At 34.5% G+C, this 24447-nt stretch overlaps 1 protein-coding gene and 1 non-coding gene across 2 annotated transcripts in view; both read left to right on the forward strand.

The window, feature by feature from the left end:
* The window catches only part of LOC119069072 (probable muscarinic acetylcholine receptor gar-1), an 83757-nt gene extending 64092 nt beyond the window's left edge, over nucleotides 1-19665 (forward strand). Inside the window, exons 3-4 of the mRNA XM_037172950.1 lie at nucleotides 16784-17214; nucleotides 17293-19665. Coding sequence (XP_037028845.1) covers nucleotides 16784-17214; nucleotides 17293-19505 — 2644 coding nt within the window. The 3' untranslated portion in view covers nucleotides 19506-19665. The remainder of the gene's footprint in view (nucleotides 1-16783; nucleotides 17215-17292) is intronic.
* On the forward strand, nucleotides 16269-16341 carry Trnak-cuu. The gene has a single exon. It is a non-coding gene; the product is annotated as a tRNA-Lys (tRNA).
* Nucleotides 19666-24447: the final 4782 nt, after the last annotated feature.

Raw genomic sequence — 24447 nt, forward strand, 5'->3', positions numbered from 1 at the left:
ATCGAATTTTTGAAGTAATAGTAGGAAAAGTAGACAAAAATTACAACAGGCCTTATGGAAACTAATTACAAGATTCGCATGTAGCGCATCGAAATTTTAACCTTTCTTGTGATCATTATTTCTTCCATCCTTCGATGAAATACATGCAAATGATGTAGGTCGACGAAGGAAGTGTATTGACTAAAAACCACATATTTGAGGAAATTATTCTATGCGAGGAAAATGTATTTCTCAGCATTTGTCCAAAATTTGAGGAACGGAAAGAAGCCTGACCCGTATTCAACCTGGTTTTATTTAAACATACAGTCTCGCAAGGTTGAAATACGACATGTTTCTGATTCGGGAGTTGTGGTTTGTAATTGAATTCACAAGAATTTCGTTTGACAAATGAAGATCTGGATTTCTGTTTTCTGAATTTTTATACTAAAATACCAAATCTAGATTTTCGTTTGTTTGACGAAATTTATATGGGATCTATTACAAACCCTTACCTCAGAAACATGTCAGATATTATTCCTTCGCGACATGCATTAGTTAACTTACGTCTTTAACACTATCTTTTCGTGAAGGTTTCAAGCCCTCTATTCAGGTTAATGAGCTATACAGCTACAGGTCATGTCAAAGTATACTTTAAAAAAAAATCTCATCTCTCTCATCTCATATAAAGCCTTAGAATTTGTTGGTGGAATGGACTTAAATGACATACAGACTTTTTCTAATGCGTAACTTTAGTGAAAATTAGAAAAAAAATGTCCGAAATTTTTGTAGAAAATGTCCGAAATTTTTATGAATTGTCCGAAATGTCCGAATTTCGGACAAGGCAAAATTTAGTGGGACGCCTGCTTAAAGGAATCGGTTTGAGCAAAGGAAACTACTTGACTTTGGGTTTCTTGATTTAATAAAGCGACTTTATTTATAACAATTTAGAAACATAAACGTTTCTTCCTTTATAATTCCCCAATCATTCTTGTTTCCTCGTGCTCGTGTGTTTGCGACGAGAATTTAATGGTAAAGAGAACGACGTACTGGCTAACATTCTTATTTATACCCTCGGTTTTACAATGGTTACGTTTGCCACGTTTTCAAAATGATGATACAAATGTAATTACCTAATTACCAAATGATGGCACTGATTACTTATTTATAATTTGACCGACGAAGTGTACCGATTTGAATTTCTTATTCTAGTAGGTCTATTCCAAGTGCAAGTGCAAGAGTAATTTTAGTGCATTTAAATGTCAAATTTCATCCACAGAGCCATAACCTCAACGATTTTACGAACATTTTGTAAACAATTTTGGTTTGGTCATGGCTCTGTGGATGAAATTTGACATTTCGTTGTTGCACTTGGAACAGACCTGTTAGATAAATGTATTCAATTTGTTCTTTTTAGTTATTCTCAAATCTACTTATAAACTAATTACAATTATGTAGCGTGCCTCAACACGTTACAATGTGTAAACATCTTACCTCGACACAAGATATCTATGTATACAGCTGAGACAATAAAATATATGTTGAGACCGATGGGGTTTTTTGCGTATACAGTAAATTAAGACGTAAGTGTGAAGTACAATGGAAGGTTTCTTTTTACGAACAGGACTCATGCCAAACTCTTTTCGATTTTTATGAGTATAGGGGTGAGTTAGGTTCAGCGAATCTTAATTTATTCCTAGGTCTCCATGCCACTGCAAAACACGACCAAACTACTTATACTTTTCGATTTAAAGGTGGCGTGTTCGGTATGAATTTCAACTTGTATATGCGCTAAATTTCAATTTATATAATGCCAAAAGTCCCGAAAGTCTCAATGACACTCTGACTATACTTATTTTCTCCTCTGTTCTTTATTTACGTACACTCGGGGAGTGTTCAGGAAACGTGGTTCTTAAGAGCTTGTAACTGCCAAAAATTACCCAATTTTCTTAACAATAACTTCTTGAGTAATTAATAATTTTAGCAAACAAAAGTAAAACACCTCCTCAACGGTGATAAGACAAGCCACACACAATACAAAGCTGTTGAGTTAAGTATGTTGTGTCCTTAAAATAATTCATAATGTCATTAACATCAAAGCAAATGAACAAAGGGACTTGGAGACTAGAATTGTGTGTACGATGACTCCACAATATGTTCGTATGACTTTTACAGTTCATCTTCCGTATATTATATTGTATGTAGTCTTTCGTAACACATTTTTATTTCAACATTACCTATTTCTTATGGGTTTTAAGTCACACATCCCATCCACCCACAGTCACACACTCTCATACACATCCACCCATTACGGCATAAGTTGTACAAAACTGTACGATATTATATATGTGTCATTTAAGTCATGAACCTCTCATTTCTTAAACAAAAACCATGTTCACTTCAATTCCCATGTTTCGAAACATCTCCTATAGTGGTGGATGTGTATATACATTATCGTCTAGCAACATCACATTATGCAAAATTAGTCTTATATTTTATTCAAATCTCAATTTCGTACTACTTTTGTCTGTAAATGTATATAATGCAGTAGGTTCAAGTGATGGTTTTCCAAGGCATTCAATGCTTGGTGCAAAAGTTTTTATCTTTTTTGCCTGGTTTCATTCAGTAACAAGATGATTTGAAACGTCTGAAACAGTGAAACAGAAACTCTTCTATGTGTCTCGATGTTACTGCAAAAAGTGAACAAATAGGGTATCGAGGACAGACCGAATAGTCTTGAATGTGAAAAAAAATTGACTCTGTACAGCGTACATTGGGCGAGAAAAAAAGGGAATTTCGAATGATTCAGTTTGGATTGTATGGATCAGTCTTCGCTTATTATACAAATTCAAAAATAAAAATTGACGTCGTTTCGCTTCATGATGTTTGTTCGACTTCGATTTAATAATCGCGGAAATTCGATTCTTTCTTTATAATCCGTTCAACGTTTCCATTTAATAACGCATCGTAGTCGGTCGGCGTCATAGAGTTCAAACCAGCCTTGCTCAGTATTGCCTTATCCTCTGTGATTATGATGGTCGTCTGTTTTCCTCTCTTACGCAAATTTTCCGAAAACAAGACAATGCAATTGGCGTTCGAATCATGTTGCGGCATGTCCAGTTCTGCAAAGGAGATGTCCAAATTCACAGAGAGAAATCCTGGATTAGATTTAAATCTTTTTCGGATTACATATAGGACCAAATTTATTTTTGGATTGAAATCTAATTTTTCGAAAGATTACTTGCATTTAATCTTTCGAAAATAATCTTTCGATGGATTAGATCGAAATCTTGCAAGAGATTTAAATTTTTTTTATTTTGAAATTAAAATTTTTTTTTCCAACATATATTTGAATATTGAGTCAGATTTACTCGTTTTATTTATTCTGAAATTGAGAATTTTATTTGTTTAGTTGAAATTAAATGTTTTTTTTTACTTACTTTGATCAGGATTTGAACTCTTTCACCTCGGTACCTCCGTATCTCCAGTCCTGTACTTTACCACTGAGCTATTGGCTTCTTAATCTTGGCAAGATTTAATTTCGAACCGTTGTTACGGAGATTTTAATCTTTCAAAGATTAAAAAATAATCTTCTGAACGAAACCTTTGTACCGACTGAGGTAACCATCATAGTCAACGAGTTCAAATCCTAATCGAAGGCAACATATTATATTTCATAAATCTGGATAATCAACGATAAGGAAGTTGAGCCTGGCAAAAGTATTGAAAAGTAGGAAAATATTATAATAAAACGATATTTTGCGCCCCATATTTAATTGTACAATTGATTAAGAAGTATAACGGACCAATTTGCATGGAAGAATTTATTTAATTTTGCAACGATTTTCAACTCAAAAATTAATATTCCTAAAGAAAAGCAAAAAAAAAGTCTCAAATATTTCTGTGCTGTGGTTTTTAGTTTTACTTTGAATCACTAACATATGACAAAAAATTACACATCTACCATCTACTAGATTCTAATCATAAACTCTAGGTAACAACGTTCTTTGAAAAAAAAAAAAAAAATTCGTGGCAAAATTTTCTATATTTAACTTCACTTCTCACTGCTACTATCAATTTTAGCCATTTTAATCCGAAACGTAATCTATCGAAAGATTTAATTTTTGTAATCTTTGAAAAAAGATTGAAATGAAATCTTTAGAAAAATTTAAAATGTTCGTAATCTTTCCAAAGATTAAACATTTAATCTGACTTTTTTCTCTGTGTTGAATAAAAAATGAAAAGTGGGGAAACGCTCCATCCTAAGGAGAAATTTGTACTTACGTTTAAATAACTCAAGATTCGTCATATTGCGCGTTCGCCTATAGTGAATTTCTTGCTGTTCACCAACAATCTTAAAGATTTACGCGCCGAGAATGCGATGTCCAAATTGCGCGATTTTTCTATGCCAGCTAGTTCCGTTTGGACCACGAAAGGAATTGCAACGTAACACGATTCGTTTTTTGCGTTGGGTGTGCGCAAGTTGGTGGACGCAGTGAAGAAACGAGAGAATTGCGACGTAGTATTCGTCGATGAGGCCAGGTATGCGGAAAGTGTTTCAGAAATTTCAAAGGTAACGCTAACGAAAAGGAACGGCACAAGCGATCGGAAAGACAAGGGCATCGACACCGTACCTGCTCGGATTGTGAGCCAACAAGCGACTACTACTTGCAACTGCCACGTTCGATAGCAACACGAGAATCGCCGCCCGCGATCACGATTGATATTTTAGCGCGAACGCAACGATTGTTCACTAATCACAACGTAACGCACAATGAGGCGGCCGCTGCAGCAAAAAAAATGTATTATGCAAATGGCGAAGCACGATATCGAAAGGTTTAAAAAATTCCCACATGTAACGACCGCTTTCCGCGGGTGGGAAATGTACGTGTAACAACAATATTCCGGGTGGATAGGCAGTGAAAGAAATTAATCATGATAAAATTTCCTCGAGAGGCATAAAAACACCATATTTACTGTGTGGCCGATTCGCCTGGCTCATTTAACTTCCGATTTTGACATCGGTCTACGAAATTATGAACTGAAAACTATCATCTATAGCAACAATGTAATCAAACCATTGATTTCGAGTCAATATTGATTGTAGAACCTTCTTTTCGCACATTTATCATTTGTGAGTAAAATTGGGCAATGAAACCTTCGATTTTTGCCAAGGAGACTGTTATTTCCATTTTGTGTGCAATTGTTACAATTGAATACTTAATTGACTTTCAATGGAAATTAATAAAATTAAACTTCCATTTTATGTTGTTTTTCGGTTTTAATTGGTTTGAAACACACGCCTAATTACATGTAGCCGAGTCATGGTAGAACGTGAAATTCATTTTTAATTGATTTTCCAGGTGAGAAATGTGAACATATTCTGGGTGGTTGGAATTATTTTTTTTTTAATTCGAGCACCACCCCGCCTCACATCGATTTGAAACCAAGAAAGAATTCGACGTAATAAAAGTAATAAAATTTCGCATCAGTTAATAGGGGGATGACGAAATGGCCTTTTTTCTGTAATTCTTTCGCTAATTACAATGCATCAATTTTCATAATTAAAAGTTATTATGTCGATAACGTGATTATCATTTGACGGAACAACTTCATTCACTCCTTCCACCGAAAAAAAAAGAATAATCGCATAATGAAATAAGATTATTTCGATCAATTTCCCAAATATCCATCCCTAAAGGGATCAATTTCTTTTATGCACGAAATTAATACAACTTTTTTTCCATTGCTCTCCTCTCTTCAGAATAAATGATGGCTAAACACTAAAATGATACCACAGAAGTATAGGCACACACTCGCATATATGTACTATACACACATTACTAATCTTATAATCATAATTTTGTTATATTCCAATCGAAACAAAATCCGTAGAAAAGTTATTTGATTTTCCCATTTTCCTAAGCACCAAAGCCAAGCGAAGAAGAAGAAATCGAAGAAGAAAAAAACTTGTGTTTATTCCATCTACATCCGATCACAAACAAGTCACCTTTATTTTATGTCAAGGGATTCATTATTATGTACCGATTAGCGATACGGTGAGAATATATAGACAGCTTGTGTCGTTGAGAGTAAAATATGTCAGCCAAATTGCGTAAACCTATTCAAACATATTTCACATACATATAGAAAAGGAATACACATCAGTCGAAAATGTAAAATATTAAATTTGAATTCCCCATTCCACACATAAACTTGTTCTTTTTCACAAAAAAAAACATTTATTGTAAAATTGTGTACGTGTATTGTATATAATACAATTCGAACATATTCAGTCCTTCCACTCCACATTCAAAATAGGATAATCCGTAATGTAGTGACTTGTCTATCCAGGAGAAATCTACTCTCGAATGAACGGAAAGGTTCACGTATTATAGACAGCTTATGGATATGGTTTACTATACGTACAGTTTATATGTCTGTGCACGGCACAGGTCCGCGTGCAGAAAACTGGAAAAAGTCTTATCCTGGGAAAACACTAATACACTAGACGTTTGAAACAAGTGTGTGATGAACCAAAGGAATACTTTACCCTTAAACAAAATTGTTCTTTGCGTATTGCGAAAATAATCGAAACGAATTTGCACGTTAAGTAAAACAGCAAATTATCTATCAGGGACGTGCGATTGTTCGGGGATCGGAACGGGAGGATTCCATAAGTTCTGTTTCTCCTACATATTTCCACGTCTACCAAAAAACAGTTTATAGATTTTTGTTAGAAATTGTTTTGTTTTTCTACTAATTCGAGTCAAATTCAACATAAAAAATTAACATCGCTGATGAAGTAATTTTGGCGAGTGGTCAAATTTCGTCGAGTATGTGAATTCCGTGAATCTTAAAATCAAAAGTTATTGCATTATAAAAAATTTTTAAACGGTTTTGACATTTAGGGAAGGCAAGAATTTTTCGTGGACCCCTTCCGTTCCGATTCCCAAACCATCCTATTATCTATATAGTAAATGTTCGTACATTTCGTAAAGAAATGACTTGAATATTGAGTTATTTTCTTGTTTCAAATACACGTGCAAACAAATCCAATTTTGTTAGACCATGCACATGAGGGTATTATGGATGAATTTCCTTTTTCTTTTTATTAGAGAGTACCGAATCGTTTAGAATTCAAATAACGGTCACAGCCCGAAATTCAACGAACTTTTATTGGACAAAATGTAACAGGTCCACCACACATAACTAACAAAATGCGGGCTGATTTCTGTGTCCATATGCCCATTTGGTATTTGCATACATTTCGTATGTCTGTTTGGTTTACGACAAGTTTTACGTTTTTCGATAAACTTTATAGAGTAATTTTCATGTGATTCAGAAGAATGGATTGCTCTTTAGCCAGATATGGAAAACGAAAATGCCACAACAAAGTATAGTGAATATTTTGCTGAGGAATACTCGGCGGATTATATGTGCAATGATTGCCTATATGAAAAGGATTTCAGATGGTAAATGAAATTCGCAGAAACAACAATTCAATCAATTTACCCCATACCCCGTAAAAGGTAAAGTAAAATGTCGACTCGGCATGTTTCAGCTGTTGTAATGGTGTAACCGTACACTTTTAATGTCTCCGTGGCACACACTAATTCCGAGAAAATCAATGTATTACATTCGAAATTATAAAAATCGTTTTTGACTGTCTGCCAAACGGAAGTACACACTCGTACTGTATGTGGATGAATAATACAGAACTTTACGTGTAAAAAAGACGTAACTTTGTTTGAACAACCGCCAATTGATTGTGAGGATAAAACCAATCGAACATATTTATGAAGCAACGTAATCCCCAAGAGTCAGTGCTTCTTTGTCAGTGAAGTCTATGGTTTTTACCAAGGGTTTATTTTAAAACTATTACTATAACAATGAGCACGGGCGGTTACTGTACGAAACGTGCAATAGACATTTTAGTTTGTTATATTTTTATTTGTATTTGAATCGAAATGAATGAGATGTAATCGAAACGCATTCTGGATATATTTCCAAATCAATTGCCTTATGTAACCGATGGATATAAAAAAATGAGAATAACAAACATATCATCTCATCGTCTTAACAACAACAACAACAACAACAACAACAACAACAACAAAAAAACTTCTTATGGTGGGTGGTTGGTTTTTCACAAAAGCGGAGCGGAACACAAGAAAAAGAAAAGTTTAACGGTGAAGAAAAACAGACTACTTTGTCTATTGTACGATGGGACTGGAAAGATTATAAATCGAGGCATAATGTAATGACAAATATTTGTATGCGACATTGCGAAAGAAATTTGTGATTGATGTTACGAAATTAGAATATTTTCCTACAAACATCTAACGAAAAATTTTTCGATGATTTTTTATTTCTTTAAATTTAATGCCGCACGCGGTATATTCTCGAAATATTTTATGCGGAAAAAGATTGATTGATGGTTTTTAATGATCAATTTTCAAGAGGCGCTTTTATTGTGGCTGAGAAAATCAATAGACCAAATAAATCGTTTGATAAAGTTAGTGGAAAATTGGTTTTGTGGTTGCTAAGGTAGTGATGATGATTCGTTCAATTAAGACATTTCAATAAAATATTAATGTCGTTACAGACACGTGGAACAAACAGATATTGTCCAAAGGTAATCGCATTTTGTTGTAAGATCTCGTTCCATTAAGGTGATGATTATAGGGCTTAAAATAGCTTCTGAAATAAATGTTTTCTGTTGTCCATAAACCTTATATAAATCGGCATCGCCATATAATCGGTGACTTCTTTGGTTTCACACATCGTGAAGAACTGTTTGTTAATAAATCTTGTACTTCTTTAGTTTTGCTACGTAAGAGAACACTGGACATAGTTCATCGCTATTGTCATAGTTGTTGACTTTTTTTTCTTCTATCTTCTTTATTTAACAAAAAAAAAATCAAACTGAACATAAAAACCGCATAGCTCCAGTATGCTGATTAACAATTCAAAGGAGCTAAGGACTTAAGATAAACGTTATTGTAACTCCTTACCATTGATTTCAATTAAATAAAGTTCGGGATTTTCGGCGAGATAGCTAGTAACATATTTTATTCAATATTTAGGTGGCGGTAGATATAAACTAACTGGTCATTTAGAGAGCGACGTATGGGCGACATAGATTGTCAAAATTGACATTAGAACAAAAGAATTCTGTCAATTTTGACACAATTCGTCGCCCATACGTGGCTCTCTAAATGGCCAGTAAGGTATATGAGTCGCGTGCCATCGAATACCCTTACCTACTAGCTTCCTATTCGTCAGTGACTGTAAGCTCCTGAAATACTTTTTTCCTATATCAGAAATTCTTTACCGGTTCCTGCAACTTTGTTTTATTGGAGCTATTCATGAAAAGCGTCTACGTAAAAATTAAATGCTTTTTAGTAGCCCTAGGTTGTTGGTGGTAATGCCATACCATAATTTTCTAACAACAAAGGAAAGCTACAGTTTCCGTAATTTTTTTTTCATTTTTTCGATTTGGCTGCATATAATACCCAAATAGTCCAAATACCATTCTTTTCATTCTCCCCTCCACTTTTTTTTATTTAAAAAAAGTGACATCTATAACTAATATTATATCCGACGGTGGCATTCTTTCATAATAAATGAAAAAGAGATTGAATGGAATCAGATAGACTTGGCTTAATAGTATTTTTGTTCGCGATTTTTCGTTCGGATACAATCAACCAGGGGTAAAAAACCTTGCACACTCCTATATACACTTAAAACGAGGCTTATCTAGATAGCGTAGAATATTTTTTTATGTCTTTAGCGCGAATAGACGTAACGGATGCGATTACAGTCATTACATAAATAAAACTTTGAATATAAACGAAAAAATCTTCGATATTTATACCAGACAGGCATAAACGTTACCACTATGTCAACAAAAATTTATATTACAGTGAGGGAGATAATGTTGTCTACAATTCAAAATTTAGTTTTAATTGTGATGTGTAGTACTTTCCAGGGAGAGTACATTTTTCGTATTAGCCTGCAAAAATGTTATTTATGTATTAATGTATTAAATATTAAAGTTTCAGTTAAATTTGCTTGTTATATTATAGGGAAGTCAGACGAGGTGAACAACGAAGTGGTTCGAAAGCGAGATGATCGACATTTCTGTTTTTATGTTACAGACTTGATATGTGACTGTGATGAACCCTCTTATTTATTTATATTATTTTCTTCTTTTTTTTATTTCGCCGTATTTCTATTTTATTTCTTGCATCGATGTATGGCATCTAATTATGGCCATCCACTGCAAGAATAAACGTAGTTTTACTATCGAATCTATTACTTCTATCTACTTTCAAGAAATCCTAAATCGTAAAAAACTTTCAAAATAACTCTGCACAAATCTATATATAAGACCACAATAGTCACAGCTTCTCAAGTCGTTATCGATAACAGATGATAGTCATATGGACGAGGAATTGTCTAATAGACTCAGACATCGTCAAGAGCGCAAGGACAAGGGATAATGTAGACAGTTGATATCAAGAAGAATAAACTAGAAATAAAAAAATTATTTATTTAAATGGTTAATAAATGTTCCCTACCTTGCACTTAAAGCTACTGATTTTATATTAGCGTAATAACATACATTACCAGACTTCAGACTTTGCGAAACATGGTTCTTTTACCAGTTAAACTGGAAACTGTTTAACTTTTCAAAAAGAAACCATCCACTTTCTTTGGAAAATGCATCCAACCCACAAATGGTACGAAATAAATGGTAATTTCATTCAACAGTGAAACGGTGACTACAATTTTGAATGAGAATTTTGTGGTTTTATTCAAATTGTGAAATAAATGACCATCAAAGTAAAGGTAAAATTTAAGTTTCAACTGTAAATCCACACAAACAGTTAGAAGCGAGGTTAGAAGGTCTAACTCACCTAGATTGGTGGTAGTTGCAGATGTATTTACAACTGTTATTAATGAAGGTACTCCAGACGATTCCTATCTTGCAAAATCTATACACTCACTGAAACGTTTATTTTGAGATGAAATTGCAATTTTTTGCATCGATCGACAGAATTTTGCTGAACCTTGTTTAATTCAGACTATAACTATGAGCAATCAATGTCAACGATTATAACTTCCAACTATTTTCATTGATACAATGCATTATGGGCACTTACCGAATAATGCATTATACGGCAGAAACTGGGAAAGAGACCTGTTAAACAACGATTATGCCACATTAACATAATATGGTCAGAATCAATATTTGCAATTTATATGCATCGTTCGAGAATAATTTATCGACGATTACACAAGCCATTCTCATATTATTTACCAACAAAATTTTTGGCTGTAAGCCAGAAACTGTTGCATCAGCACTAAACGTATTCTAAAGTGTAATGCTCGGTATGGTTTTTTGAAAGTTTTTTTTTTACTTTTAGTTTTAATGGATTTGTGCAAAGAAATTATTATACATTCTTGGTCGAAAGGGTAGTCAGTTCGTCTATAGTAAAATATGTGAAGTCTCCGAAAAGTATAATTGAAAGGTAAAAGCAGCATAGAACTCACATTGATTTATTTCCAACAATTATATTGCAGTCTGCTAAATGCAAATCTGAACACATTTATTCGTCATTTGGCTTAATACTGACGAGCTCTTCAAGCGTTTTCAAGAAAATATCCGTTGAGGAAAAACGAGAAACACAACTCAGTGTGAGAGCGTCATCGTTGTTGGTGGCACGAAAAACGAATAGTAAAAATAAATAAATTTGAAGTACGAGTAAAAACACTTTCAAGCGCTTTCATTTCTATTTTTTTTTTGTTATTTTTGTTCTCTTTGCTAGATTATTTGTTGTCATAGCCACAGGCCAGATTAGACACCGCAGTTCCCTTTTTTATATCATAAAAATTTTGTTCCATGATAATGGTGTACATATAAATGCATGCAGAAGTCAGACCCATTTTATGCCTCCTACATATACACATCTTTGTAGACACCCCACCCTCAGATATACGGTTTGTTACCATTTCATGCTTCCTGTATTTGAAGATTGAGCGTGTTGTGTGTTGTATTGTATGTTTGGTTTGGAATAGAACTATTATTATGAAAACGGGGAGAGCAGCAGATAATGCTGTCATACAGAGTGTGTTAGTTATGTTCGTACTTATGTATGGCACATAAAATCAAAATGTACTACCGTGTCATAGCACGAATTCTTTGCTATATGCTGGAATGAAGGGAGGGTGTATATGCGATGGTATGAAAATTTATGATATCGCTGTTAGAGTCATGAAAACATATTATTTGTGTAAGATAACTGATTTTCTGATATCAATTTTTTTCCTCTCTCTCTCTGTCGGCTTCTTCATCTTCTTTTTTTTTTTGTCTGTCGATAGTGAAACTGCATCATCCTATGCCATGTTTTATGGCATTGGGAGTGTTTATGCACTCCCTGTCCTATCTGAATGTAGTGATGTTTTATATTTAGACACTTTAGGGAATAATGAAAGTTGATGTTTATTAGAAATTGTTAAAAAAAAGGAATGAAAATGAAAAACGGTTGTCATCATTTCTAAACGGAGCTCAAGTCGTGAATGGTAAACGCACGTGTATATGAAGTACACACAATATTGTTTTCCATGAAACAGTAATGAATTCGTACACTTACCAGAAATTACACAGATTCCGTTACTTATATTCACTGAAAAATTGCGAGAAAATGTTCAATATGCGTGATGGTGATGATGCAATGTTTTTTCCCCACCTTTGTTATCTTTTCACTTTTATATCAAATCATTTTGTGTGTAGCATTGTTTTCTCCTGACAGAAGTTTTATGTCGGATTTACTGTCCCTTTGCCTTTTGTAGCATTATGGAGAGTGTGAGAGAGGTAGTAGATTAATGTACACTTGGTTTTCTTAAGTATAACGGATATTTGACTTGATTGGGGATGAAAGATTTCTTTTTATATAAAACAAAGTTAACATAAAGTAGGTACTAATTTTGAACGGAGACACGGTATTATCTTTTCTGTTATTGTACGTGTCTTGTATGAACTTTTCTTTCTGCTGAATCAAGACATTTCTTACATGTAAACTGAAGGAGTTAGAAGAAATCTCAGAGTCTTAGTAGTTAGAATTTGTAGATTTCATTCAATTTATTAAAGGAAAATGCGCAAAAAAAGACTGCTCACAATAATGACGCAGCCAGTAAAAAAGCGATCTTTTCTAAAATTAAATTTACAATAAATAAAAATCATCTATCCTGCTTTTCCCTAATGTGCCCAAAATACAGGCAGCGTTTCCACGTTGGATAGCGATTGAAATTCGTTGCAAAAGATAGTCCTTTGATCTAACCTCAGTAGTTAAGTAGTTAGAAAGTGCAGGAATTTTGCGGAATCAAGATTAGCACAATAACACAACGTCAACGTATTTCAGTTATATATACATTTATTCTCAAAAGAACAACACTGTCATTACATTAATGATTGCCAAATGACACAGTATACTCAACATGTATGAATAATTTAATTGTTTTGATTTCGTTTGATTTATGTCCGTCCCGGATCATAAGTGTGATTGTGTAATATTCGACAACTGCCTCTCACCACTTCCGTTACAATCTCTTGAATCACTGACTTATTAATTTTGAATTTTTGACAGAATTCCGCAAAAAATTTTGGTATTGTTCCTCTAGCACCCACCATGAGACCGATTACACTTAATTGTTTCAGTTTTAATTTGGTTTGAATATCGGCTATACATGGTTCGTATAATCGTTTCTTTTCTTCGTTCACTGACTCTGGTTGATTTTCGTCGCTTTCGAATCGAACTGTAGGATCCAATATATATCCATTTCGACTGTCTTCGTTGTATATGACTAAATCCACTCGTCTAATTGATCCGTCTGTACTGATACAAGTAAATTCTACCAACACTGTCCAATTTTTGCGTAATTCGTTTGCAAGCTGATTCACCACTCTGTTGTGTCTGTTATGCCGTAAAAGTTCACCCTGGGGACATGATCCTAGAACGTTTGAAAGTGTTTCGATCTCGTTGCACGAATCAATTCGACAACGGTTTGTTCCGGAGCTTCTACCAGGAATAACTCTTACTGCTGCAACATTTCCAACCATCTTTAAATACGTTATCCATTCCGATGTTGTTAGTCCGTGTTTTTCGTAGATTAATCGATTTAATTTTGGACTCTCTTGAAACAATACGACCCCTTTGCCTTTACTTTTTAACCTTTGCCAATCTTCATATTCTCTCTTTCTTAATTCAGATCTTACCAGTTCAGATGGCTTCCTTGTTCTCGTTTCTTCATTGTCTAAGAAGTCCGTTGGTATGCTTAATTTTCTCAGGCAAATCATCATTTCTTTTTCTAAATCACGCACCTCGTTCACAATTGGGTGATTTGACTTAATGAGAACCAAAATGGCATTGATGTTCTGTATGTAAGCTTCCCATTCTACTCGAATTAATGAGAGACCTTTCATGGAAGTGCAGGAGTACAACATGTTATTCGGAGTGTCATCGGGAATTTGCAGTATTTCTTTGATCGCATGACGAATGATTTTATCCACATTTTCCAAAAAGCTCTTTTTCAGTTTGTTCAATGGTGCTGTTTGGAACTGATAAGTTAAAGTTGGAAAGATGCACATGTTTATGATCTTCATTTTCTGATCGGGTCTCAAAGTCACTGTAGATACTATTTTGTCCAATTTACTATTTAAATTTTGAATCGTTTTTTCCTCGTCGAAAGTTATTTCATCTGCAAATGTTACACCCAAATATCGAATGGTTTCATTCAACTTCAACGCCGGTATCGTGATTTCTTCATTAACGTATAGATTTTCTGTGTTTAGCTTTCCATTCTGAATCACAATTGCTATCGATTTTTCATAATTGATTTCTAATCCTATTCGATTGAAGTTATTTAAATAACGGTAAACCGTTTCAGTTATTAAGAATGATGCAGATTCTCTCGAGTTTCCAAATATTCCAGTATCATCGGCAAAGGCCAAGTTAGTAATTGGCTCCAATTGATCAGCAATTTTGTAACCATATTTCTGTTTAATTTCAATTTCATTTAGCTCATCCAATACGATTTTTGTTGCAGCATTAAACTTCTGAGGAGACGTTGGTGCACCCTGCAATATACCACAATTGAATTGAATGCTTCTTGATAAACCGTTTTTAGTTTTAGTACAAGTCTGAATAAGAGAATGGTGCAATTTTCGAACTTCTACGAGACAACCTCAAATTTATTTATTTTCACGACCATGTTTTGATTACTCTCAAACCAATTCTTTTCTTTCGACATAATTTTCTTTATCTCTTGATGATACTCATTTTAATTTATTCATCAGCATACAGTTGACATAAACAAGTATAAACACAGTTCTGATTTGTTTGTGTGTGTGATTCAGAACAGCTGAAGTAAATTCATGCTGAAATTTAATTACCTCTGACTGTTTTCCATATCCGTTGCTAGCATGTCTTAGTAGGGGGGTAGTTCCACAGAGCAGGGCCGGAATGGCTACCAAAAAGCGCATCGGGCGAATTCGCTGAAAAAGGCTCAGAGGCGCCTAAATAAACTTTATTGGTTTGAGGAGCGCCAAAAAGTAAAAGGCGCATCGGGCATTGCAAATGAATATCTTGATAAAAAGTCTTTACTTCATTTTTTGCATACATTTTGTTCACTGTCTGACACCTGTCTCGAAATACGTTTTTACTGGTCAGTGCAAAGGGTTTCTGGAACCGTTTGAATGCCAATTTTAAGCTCAATCCAAGACTCTACCTTAATTACTCAGTTTTTCCGATTTATTGTCATCTCTAATTGTTGATAATTCGTCGAACGCTTTAATAACGCTTTACATGTATAATGCGCCGTAAACTTCCTTTTTTGGTGTAATGAAAAAATTCTCTCAATACAAACTTAATGTTCGTTCATATATGAAGTTTTTCTATACCTCAAACAACATTTATTAAATTTGCAGTTATTCACTTTTGTACGCTACATTATCCGTTACACAATTTTGTTTGTGAGTTATCTACACATCAAGAATTCGTATTTTTCGGTAAACAAAATCGTCTTGTATATATATATATATATATATGTTATGTTATGTCTCGCGCCGTAGATGTATAATATACGTATGTACACATAACGTACAATTTACGTGTATTGTATAATATTCTAATAAGACGTTCCAATGCTGCGAATAAGATTTATTTTTAGAGAATTAGAATTTTCGTTGTGTGACAGATGATGCTATAATTAGAATTGGTTTTCAAGCCCGGCTAGCTCAGTCGGTAGAGCATGAGACTCTTAATCTCAGGGTCGTGGGTTCGAGCCCCACGTTGGGCGCAATTTTTTTTTTACGTTATCGTTTTTTTATGAGTCAACGTGATAAATCTGCATTCAATGTTCGTCTATATTTGCCCTTTTCCGTTGTTTTTTTTTCGGTTCATACCACCGCTGGTGGAATTTTTTATGAACTTTTAAAATACATTTGGATGTAGACTTATTTTGGTAAATAGTTGATAACATTGTATTTCATATATGGTGTGAGATATTCCAAAAATATTTATCTAATCGATTAGGGCTATGTGTTAATAAACGTAAATTTTATTGAACCAAAAAAAAAACGGATCGAATGTCTTGATATTAATGTAGGTATGTAAGGCAGTGAGTTAAAACTTAAAAGATGTAAATTGAATTACTTCCCCTTGCAATATTTTTGAAAAAATGTGGTCCACCAGTACCCTTCTATTGTATCTTATCCATTTTTTTCCTTTTCTTTACACAGGAAACTAAAGAAGAAACAAGAACGAATCTGCAAAACATTGTACAAACGACTAATTCAATTCCCTGAATGTCAAAAAGTGCTCGGTGTACCCGTCTATCGATCGTTATTTGATGGTGGCGATATGAACTATCCATGGCCGAGTAATGAATCAACAATCGAATGGAGTTATAGCAACATTACCATCAATGGATCGGATATTTATTGGAACGGTAATCAAACACCTACGACTGAAAATAATAACGGACCTACACAAGTACTGCCACCATTTGAACTATGGCAAACGATATTGATTGCCATTAGTCTGGCAATATGTATTATATTAACGGTTGGCGGTAATATTTTGGTGCTTCTAGCTTTTATCGTTGACCGAAATATTCGACAACCGAGCAATTATTTCATTGCATCATTGGCAGCGACTGATATGTTAATAGGTATGTTGAGTTTTGGCAAGACATTACAGACTTTGATTTCCATAAAGATAATTTGAAATTTTCGTTTTGCTCAATCAGGTACTGTGTCTATGCCCTTTTACACGGTGTACGTGCTAATGGGCTATTGGGACTTGGGTCCTCTACTCTGTGATTTATGGTTATCGGTTGACTACACCGTTTGTCTCGTGTCCCAATACACAGTACTGCTAATAACGGTGGACCGATTTTGTTCAGTAAAAATCGCAGCAAAGTACAGAAGTTGGCGTACCAAAAATCGAGTTATTTGGATGGTGACCATAACGTGGATTATTCCAGCGTTGCTATTTTTCACATCTATTTTTGGATGGGAACATTTTATCGGATATCGGGATCTGTTGCCGGGACAGTGTGCAGTTCAATTTTTAAAAGATCCCGTTTTTAATACTGCACTCATCATTGGCTATTACTGGACAACATTGGTCGTTCTTTTCATTCTCTATGGCGGCATCTACAAAACCGCCTACGATATGCAAAAACGCAGCGAAGCCAAACAAAGAAAAATGCAGTCTATGGTGGCATTGAGTGCCGGTGCTATGACGGGAATGGCTGGTAGAGCGGCAGGAATAGGTATTTCAAAAACTCAGAGTACACTGTTGAGTCAAGAGAAACCACGACCTATAGCGTCGGTAGCACAATCGTCCCTTCCTCAATCAAACATGACATCTTCTTCGTCTTCAAATCAAATAATTGAACAGAGTCAAAAACCATCCGTGCCAAAGGTAACGAAAGAGAATAACGATGGCCGATCGCGAAGTCGTACGAAACGAAACCAGAACGAGGGCGATAAGAATGAAAGATCCAGCAGTCCTGCCTTCGATTCTGACGATGATAGTTCAGCGAATGTTGCCCAGCAACAGTCGTTATCAAAGAAACGATCATCGATAGCCGGAATTTTTGTGCAAGCTCAAATGCCGGTTTTAAATCCATGCATCAATGGAACTGTGAAAACCACAACCACTCCGACAAAATCCAATGAATTATACCCAGGTATTCCGCCAGTTCCTCCTCGAAAAAGTATAACTCCAAGCGTGAAGAACGATGCCTTATCGAGAATAAATGAAATTTGCTTATTGGATTCGGAGAACAGAACCCCATCCGAAATGCAACAAGTCGTTCCATTGCAACCGACACCTATTCAATCTCCCATTTCACCAAAAGACATAGCTCCACCTGAACCGACAAACTCACAGGAACAGATTCGACTGTCTCATGAGATTCTACCGCCGCCAGACGAATTTCTTAGTAGTCCGATTTCAGGTGGTTCTCCATCTCAATCGGAAAGACCGAACCATTTAGTTGTAAGCACCAACAGTGATATAACAATGACAAATGATGTTCTCGGAGGAATGGATGGTGCGGATCTACGATTTATGGACGAAAGTTCTGTAATTGCATCGTCACCACAAAATGAAAGTCCTGTATCGTCAATACGACTACCCCAACAGCACAAATCACCCGCCAAATCAACAAATGCCAATATAGCTAATCCGTCATTGCTGCAAAAAGCACTTATTAAAGCTACCGCACAATCAAAACAACCATCACCAGCTGTCCTACTCAACACACTGGACTATCAAACATCACCAACAAATTCACAGCCTTCGGAAACATTCAATAAATTCAATACAACTGTTAGCGTTACAGAAAAGCCGGACCGACCAATAACAGCGATCGTTACATCTCGTCAAACATCGAATTTGGATGGCGTATCTAACAATATAACATGCACTGAAGCATCGGGTACTATAACGAAAAGTACTGTCCTAGCGCAAACTTCAAACGCTGCTACAATTATGGCTGTAACAACAACTGTAGATTTAAGGAAACCTAAAATGGCATCTGTTGCACCGGCCGCAACTGCTCCGTCAACATCAAATACTTCCGACAAGCCGGAACAATCCTCTAAACGTGATTTTATTCGATCGATTGGCAAACGGTTGAAGGGCAAAAAGAAAGTACCGCCGAATGCTGGCCGACAAAAATCCAAGTCTGAAAATCGTGCGCGCAAAGCATTTCGAACCATTTCGTTTATACTGGGAGCATTTGTTGCCTGTTGGACACCCTATCATGTGCTTGCCTTAGTCGAAGGATTCTGTGCGGATCCACCGTGCACCAACGGACATTTGTACATGTTTTCGTATTTTTTATGTTATGCAAATAGTCCAATGAATCCATTTTGTTATGCAATGGCTAATCAGCAGTTCAAAAAGACATTTACGCGAATACTCAAGGGTGATCTGCATATGACTTAGGTAATTATAAATTTTTGTAAAAACAAAAAAATTTTAGAAAAAAGAAACATCAAATTTTGGTCAATTTGGTAAACGTAATACTCAAAGTAAACTTACTAAATTAATGTACACTTGATGTCATGTTGCAGAATATAGAAAAACAAAATTATTTATTTTGGAATCAACGGCAATATTTTGAAATTTCTCTCGATAATTTAACACTCTAGAATTTACGCTTAATTTCCAATTTTCCATACGATCTTCAACTATGTTTAGGCGTCTTCTATTTTAGTGCAGTAAATTAGGACCACACTTATTAGGAATCTCAAAAATTCAAAACCCTTTTCACTTCTAACTGTAGCTACTACACATAGCAACGCAAAAGAGACCTAATCAAACCTAATTCAATATTTTTCTTTTGTTATACTGTCAAACTTTAATTAGTTTTCTTTCGCGTCGCTATTGTGATAGCTAAGTCTTATCGTAAATATTTCTTAATAATTGAACGATTCTGGCGGTACTGCTGGACCTAACTTGGTGGTCATGATTTTCAATATTTTTGGAATTTTTTATCATTTTTTTCCATTAGCTGGAGACTCCAATTTTGTTTTAAAAATTTTAAGGAATCTGGCCACGATTTCAAGCAGGAAATTAAGACTTAAGGCAAGAAGGTTTCCTTATGGGAATCATATTAGCTCATCAGATTCTAGAACGAGCTTCCGAAAAGTTATAATTGGAGGCCAAGAAGATTCTACATACTGTTTAAGCTGGGAAAATCCCCTATTAATATCCCTTCTTGAACAGCACATCGTGTAGTGCATTGAACAAAAATTTTACACATACTAGAAATTATGATAGGATTTTTAGCTGTCCCTGACCACCTGACGCCCTACACGGGCTCCTGGCGGCAACAGGAGAGCTACCATGATTTGCGTGAAGACCGGGAACGGAAACAAAGCATCAACAGATCTATGTTTCGATATCTTCACTGATCGTGCCAAACTGATAAGTCCATCTAGCTTTCCCTAAAAGTGCAAGTATCTCAAGAATTGATTCATATGGATATTGTTGTGGTTCAGACTTCCAGACATCTATTTTGACATTAAGTCCTAAACTACTGGTCTTTCAGCATATTTCTCTAAATTTTCTTTTGTTTGTGCGTTCTAACTCACTCTAATAACAGCAGTCATTACATTGAAGTGCCAGTGTGCCAGTGTTCGAACATATGTCGTTATTTCATTGATAATTTTTTTTATGAATGGAAGAACAATTTATGTCCGGCTTATCATAAATGTTTGGAGTCTGGTACACTGACCTTACATTAATGAGAGTAAAATTGACAATATGACTAAGTTGAAAAGGATAGGTACACGTTTACAGTTTGAAAAATGTTTTCTTACGACCTCCAGCATACATTTTAATCTGTCGATCAGAAGTTCATTGCTTCCGAGGAATTCGATAAAAGTAAGGGAGTAGATAAAATTGTATTTTCCTTAAGGCCCGAACCATATAAACTCTTCGATCATAATTTACTGCAGTAAATCATTCGACCCTTTTCGAAATCTATATCACAAACTCTTTTCGCGCTAAATTTGAACCATTTCTCTATTAGCCTAGGGCACGACCGCAAAATATACGATCTCAGTCTTTGTTGCGAAATAATAAATCACCAATAAATCAAAAATTAACAACCGAATTTATATTCACATCACCTCTGAGCCAATCCATTTAATCTATAGATACAGCTGGATGTCAATGACTTCCAAATTGATATTCTTTTTTTGCAAATTTGCAAGTCATCTGAATTGTCGAAAGTAAATAAATTATAAAATTGGGGCTCAGTAAGTACGGTTAAAAAAGGAATTTGTGGTCGATTCTTGCGTTGAGAGGATGTAATAATAATTTTTTTAGTCATTCGTCCGTTCATTATTCGAATCAAGAAAACCAATTAAAAAAATGGGATAGGTAAATACATTCTCGTTGTTCGTTTTAGTGATATAAATATAAAAATATAAGAAAGAGAAAATTTGGAAAAAAAACTTTTAGGATATTAATTGTATGATAGTCGATATTCGCATATGTATATCAGTTATTTAGTGTTATAATAGACAATAAATGAAATGAAATTGTTACACAAAAGAAAATAAAAAATTTAATTAAATGAGAAAAACGTGGACAAGAAAGAACTTTTTTATAATTTGATGTTGTTACATGAAAGAGTTAGAATTTGATTATATGGAGCAAAAAATGAATAAAAAAATTAGGGCGAAGAAGAAGAAAACAAAGTTTTAAAAAAATCAATTAATCAAGTAGTTGCGCTTTTTTGTAATATACTACACTCATTCCAACAAAGAAAACATCAAAAATTCCATTGTAATTTACCATAAAAGCATAATCTTATGTGGTAGCTGCTAAATTTTTTTTTTTGAATAATGAAACTTTTGTTTTTCATTTATTGAAATAACTCCTTAAGTAAAGAAAAACAACTGTAAAATATTTCGCAAAAGTAAAAAAAAAAGAAAACCGTTGAACCAATGAAAATATGAATGGTTTCTGTGTTATACATTATTTATATCTGCCTTTCAAAATGGAATGAAATGTTTTTTTTTATTTTTGTTATATGTATTACAATTTCAAACAATGTGTTCATCACCGTACGCCCTATACGTACTCTATCCTCTTGTTCACGAATGGTTTTATTCATCCATTTGGCGGTAAAATACATTTTCCTTTTCAATTACTTTTCAATGTAAGTATCATTGTGGTGCAATGAGTTGTGGAAAAAGCTTTTAAAGTTCCTCTTCATTTAAGCGCACACAAACACAGAACACACCGAAAACAACCAGCCGTTGTTTGCTGGCTTCAAAATGCATTTAATAAAAATATATTTATTTTAATGCCGTATCTCTGTAGTATACTGAGTAAATATACAACTGTTCAAGTGCTGGCATTCCAATTGCATGTAATTAAAAAATTTAAGCCAGCAATAATAAGAGCAACAAAGTTGTTCGAGAAAAGAAGGTAATACCATTGCAAAAACTTAAATTGAGTTTAGCTTAGTTTATTCAACGCTTCGTTATTCAATTAAAAGTGAGATATCGCCGTGTTCATTTTGCAGGGGAAATGAAAGTTATTTATGTGAAGCATTTTATCGCTGCTTCTTTAGGCCCTTATTGTCTCATCTATCTTATGAAACGAAACAGCTCGAGTGTCTAGAAAATCATTTATCACCGAGTTGCATACAACGTATTGCTCAATAACGAAAGTTTTACTTTTCTCAACTCAGTGACGAAATGTGAAGCTTAGGCGGTTTATTTTAGAAAAACTCGTTGATAAATGCTTTTTTACGGACACGATGTATATTGTCACACTCGGCCGCGGCCACGGTCGACAAACTACACGTCTTGTGACTAAAAAAGCATTTATAATAGTTATGTATGCAATATAGCAGCACTTTGTGCGCCAAATTTTGAAGTGTTGACTATTTTCTCGATTCTTAAAAATTCTTTGAAAATTCTTGAAAAAATAAAGAATTTTCGAGAATTTAATTCCAAAAATAGGCTGATATGATACAACCATATATCACGGTATAATCATTCATATTCCATCTGTTACGTTTATGGTTACAACTATTTTCTTATTTTCGATAGAAAATATTTTACTTCATTTGTATGAACAGGCTTGGACTGGTCATATATGGCCATCCGGCCCTGTGTTTGAACATGATCTTGATATGAGTCAGGCAATATCGTAATTTATGTCGAAAATGTGTCTAAAAGTTGCAGTTGAAGCCGATTCTGTATCTGTTGCTAATCCTATTTAAATATTTGTATTTCACCGACATGCATATAGCATTGATTAAATAAAATCAGTTGTTTGCAATTGAATATACATGTTGGGTTGATGTATAATCAAATGTACAATCAAAAAGCGGAACAAAAGTCTGGATATTCTTCTACCAATTAAAAAGCCACCACTTCGTTGATTATATTTAACGGACAAAATCAGGGACGGGACTAAATAAAAACGATCAACAGAAAGTTGAAATTTTCATTTATTCCATTAATGTCGGTTGAATAGAAAAATGTTTTCAAATAAACAGACAAAGTTCAAAAGTTTTACCCATCCCTGATTTTGGACGATTTTTTTTAATTATCGAAAATATTCGCCAGTCATACTATTATTGCTGGAAGGATACACGGAAAGTTTGTTGGCTTTTTGTAATAAAAGTAAACGACAACTACCACTTTAGATTATGGTGGGTGATTAAAATTCCGCACAACAAAAATGTGTGTACATGAAAAACCGAAAAATCATTTTCGATTATATGAGGCAGCCAAAAAAATACCTTCGTTCCATTATAGAAAAAGATGAACTTTAAAGGTCATTATTGCGAGAAATTGGTGACAATGACCAATGGTATTGTAACGAAACGAAAAAAGAAAAATGAAATGAGAAGCACAATGGACAAAATTCTCAGATATTGTAATCAGATTCTTTTTTATTCGAAAACGGAAATTGGTTTAGTTTCACTAGTTGAAGGAATATGCAAATGAGCTCAGTCTCAAGGGGTATAGCACTTCCGAAACTCAATGTCGACAGAACCGTCTAATTCGATTCTTTTATTTGTCATTAAGATGTACTACCTGTTAAGGATCGTAACAAGGTAATGACTGCAATATCTTTGCAGTCGAAACAGTTCCGTTATTATTTTGTAAATGATTTGCCCGACAAGAAATGTTTGGATAGTATTCGCGAAAGTTCTATACCCCTCACATTGAATCCACTTCGGTACACTGAGATGAAGTAATTACATGATGTCTCAGCTGGCATCTTTTGTGTGACGATTTCGTCCGTATAGCGACGTGTGTTCACTGAATTGCACATTGTCACATGCATCCACGATTACACAAAGTCGATCTGTTTATTTTTCCAACAAAAGTGAAGACGACGATATTCTATT

Source organism: Bradysia coprophila, assembly GCF_014529535.1.
Source record: "Bradysia coprophila strain Holo2 chromosome X unlocalized genomic scaffold, BU_Bcop_v1 contig_26, whole genome shotgun sequence".
Taxonomy (NCBI): Eukaryota; Metazoa; Arthropoda; class Insecta; order Diptera; family Sciaridae; genus Bradysia; species Bradysia coprophila.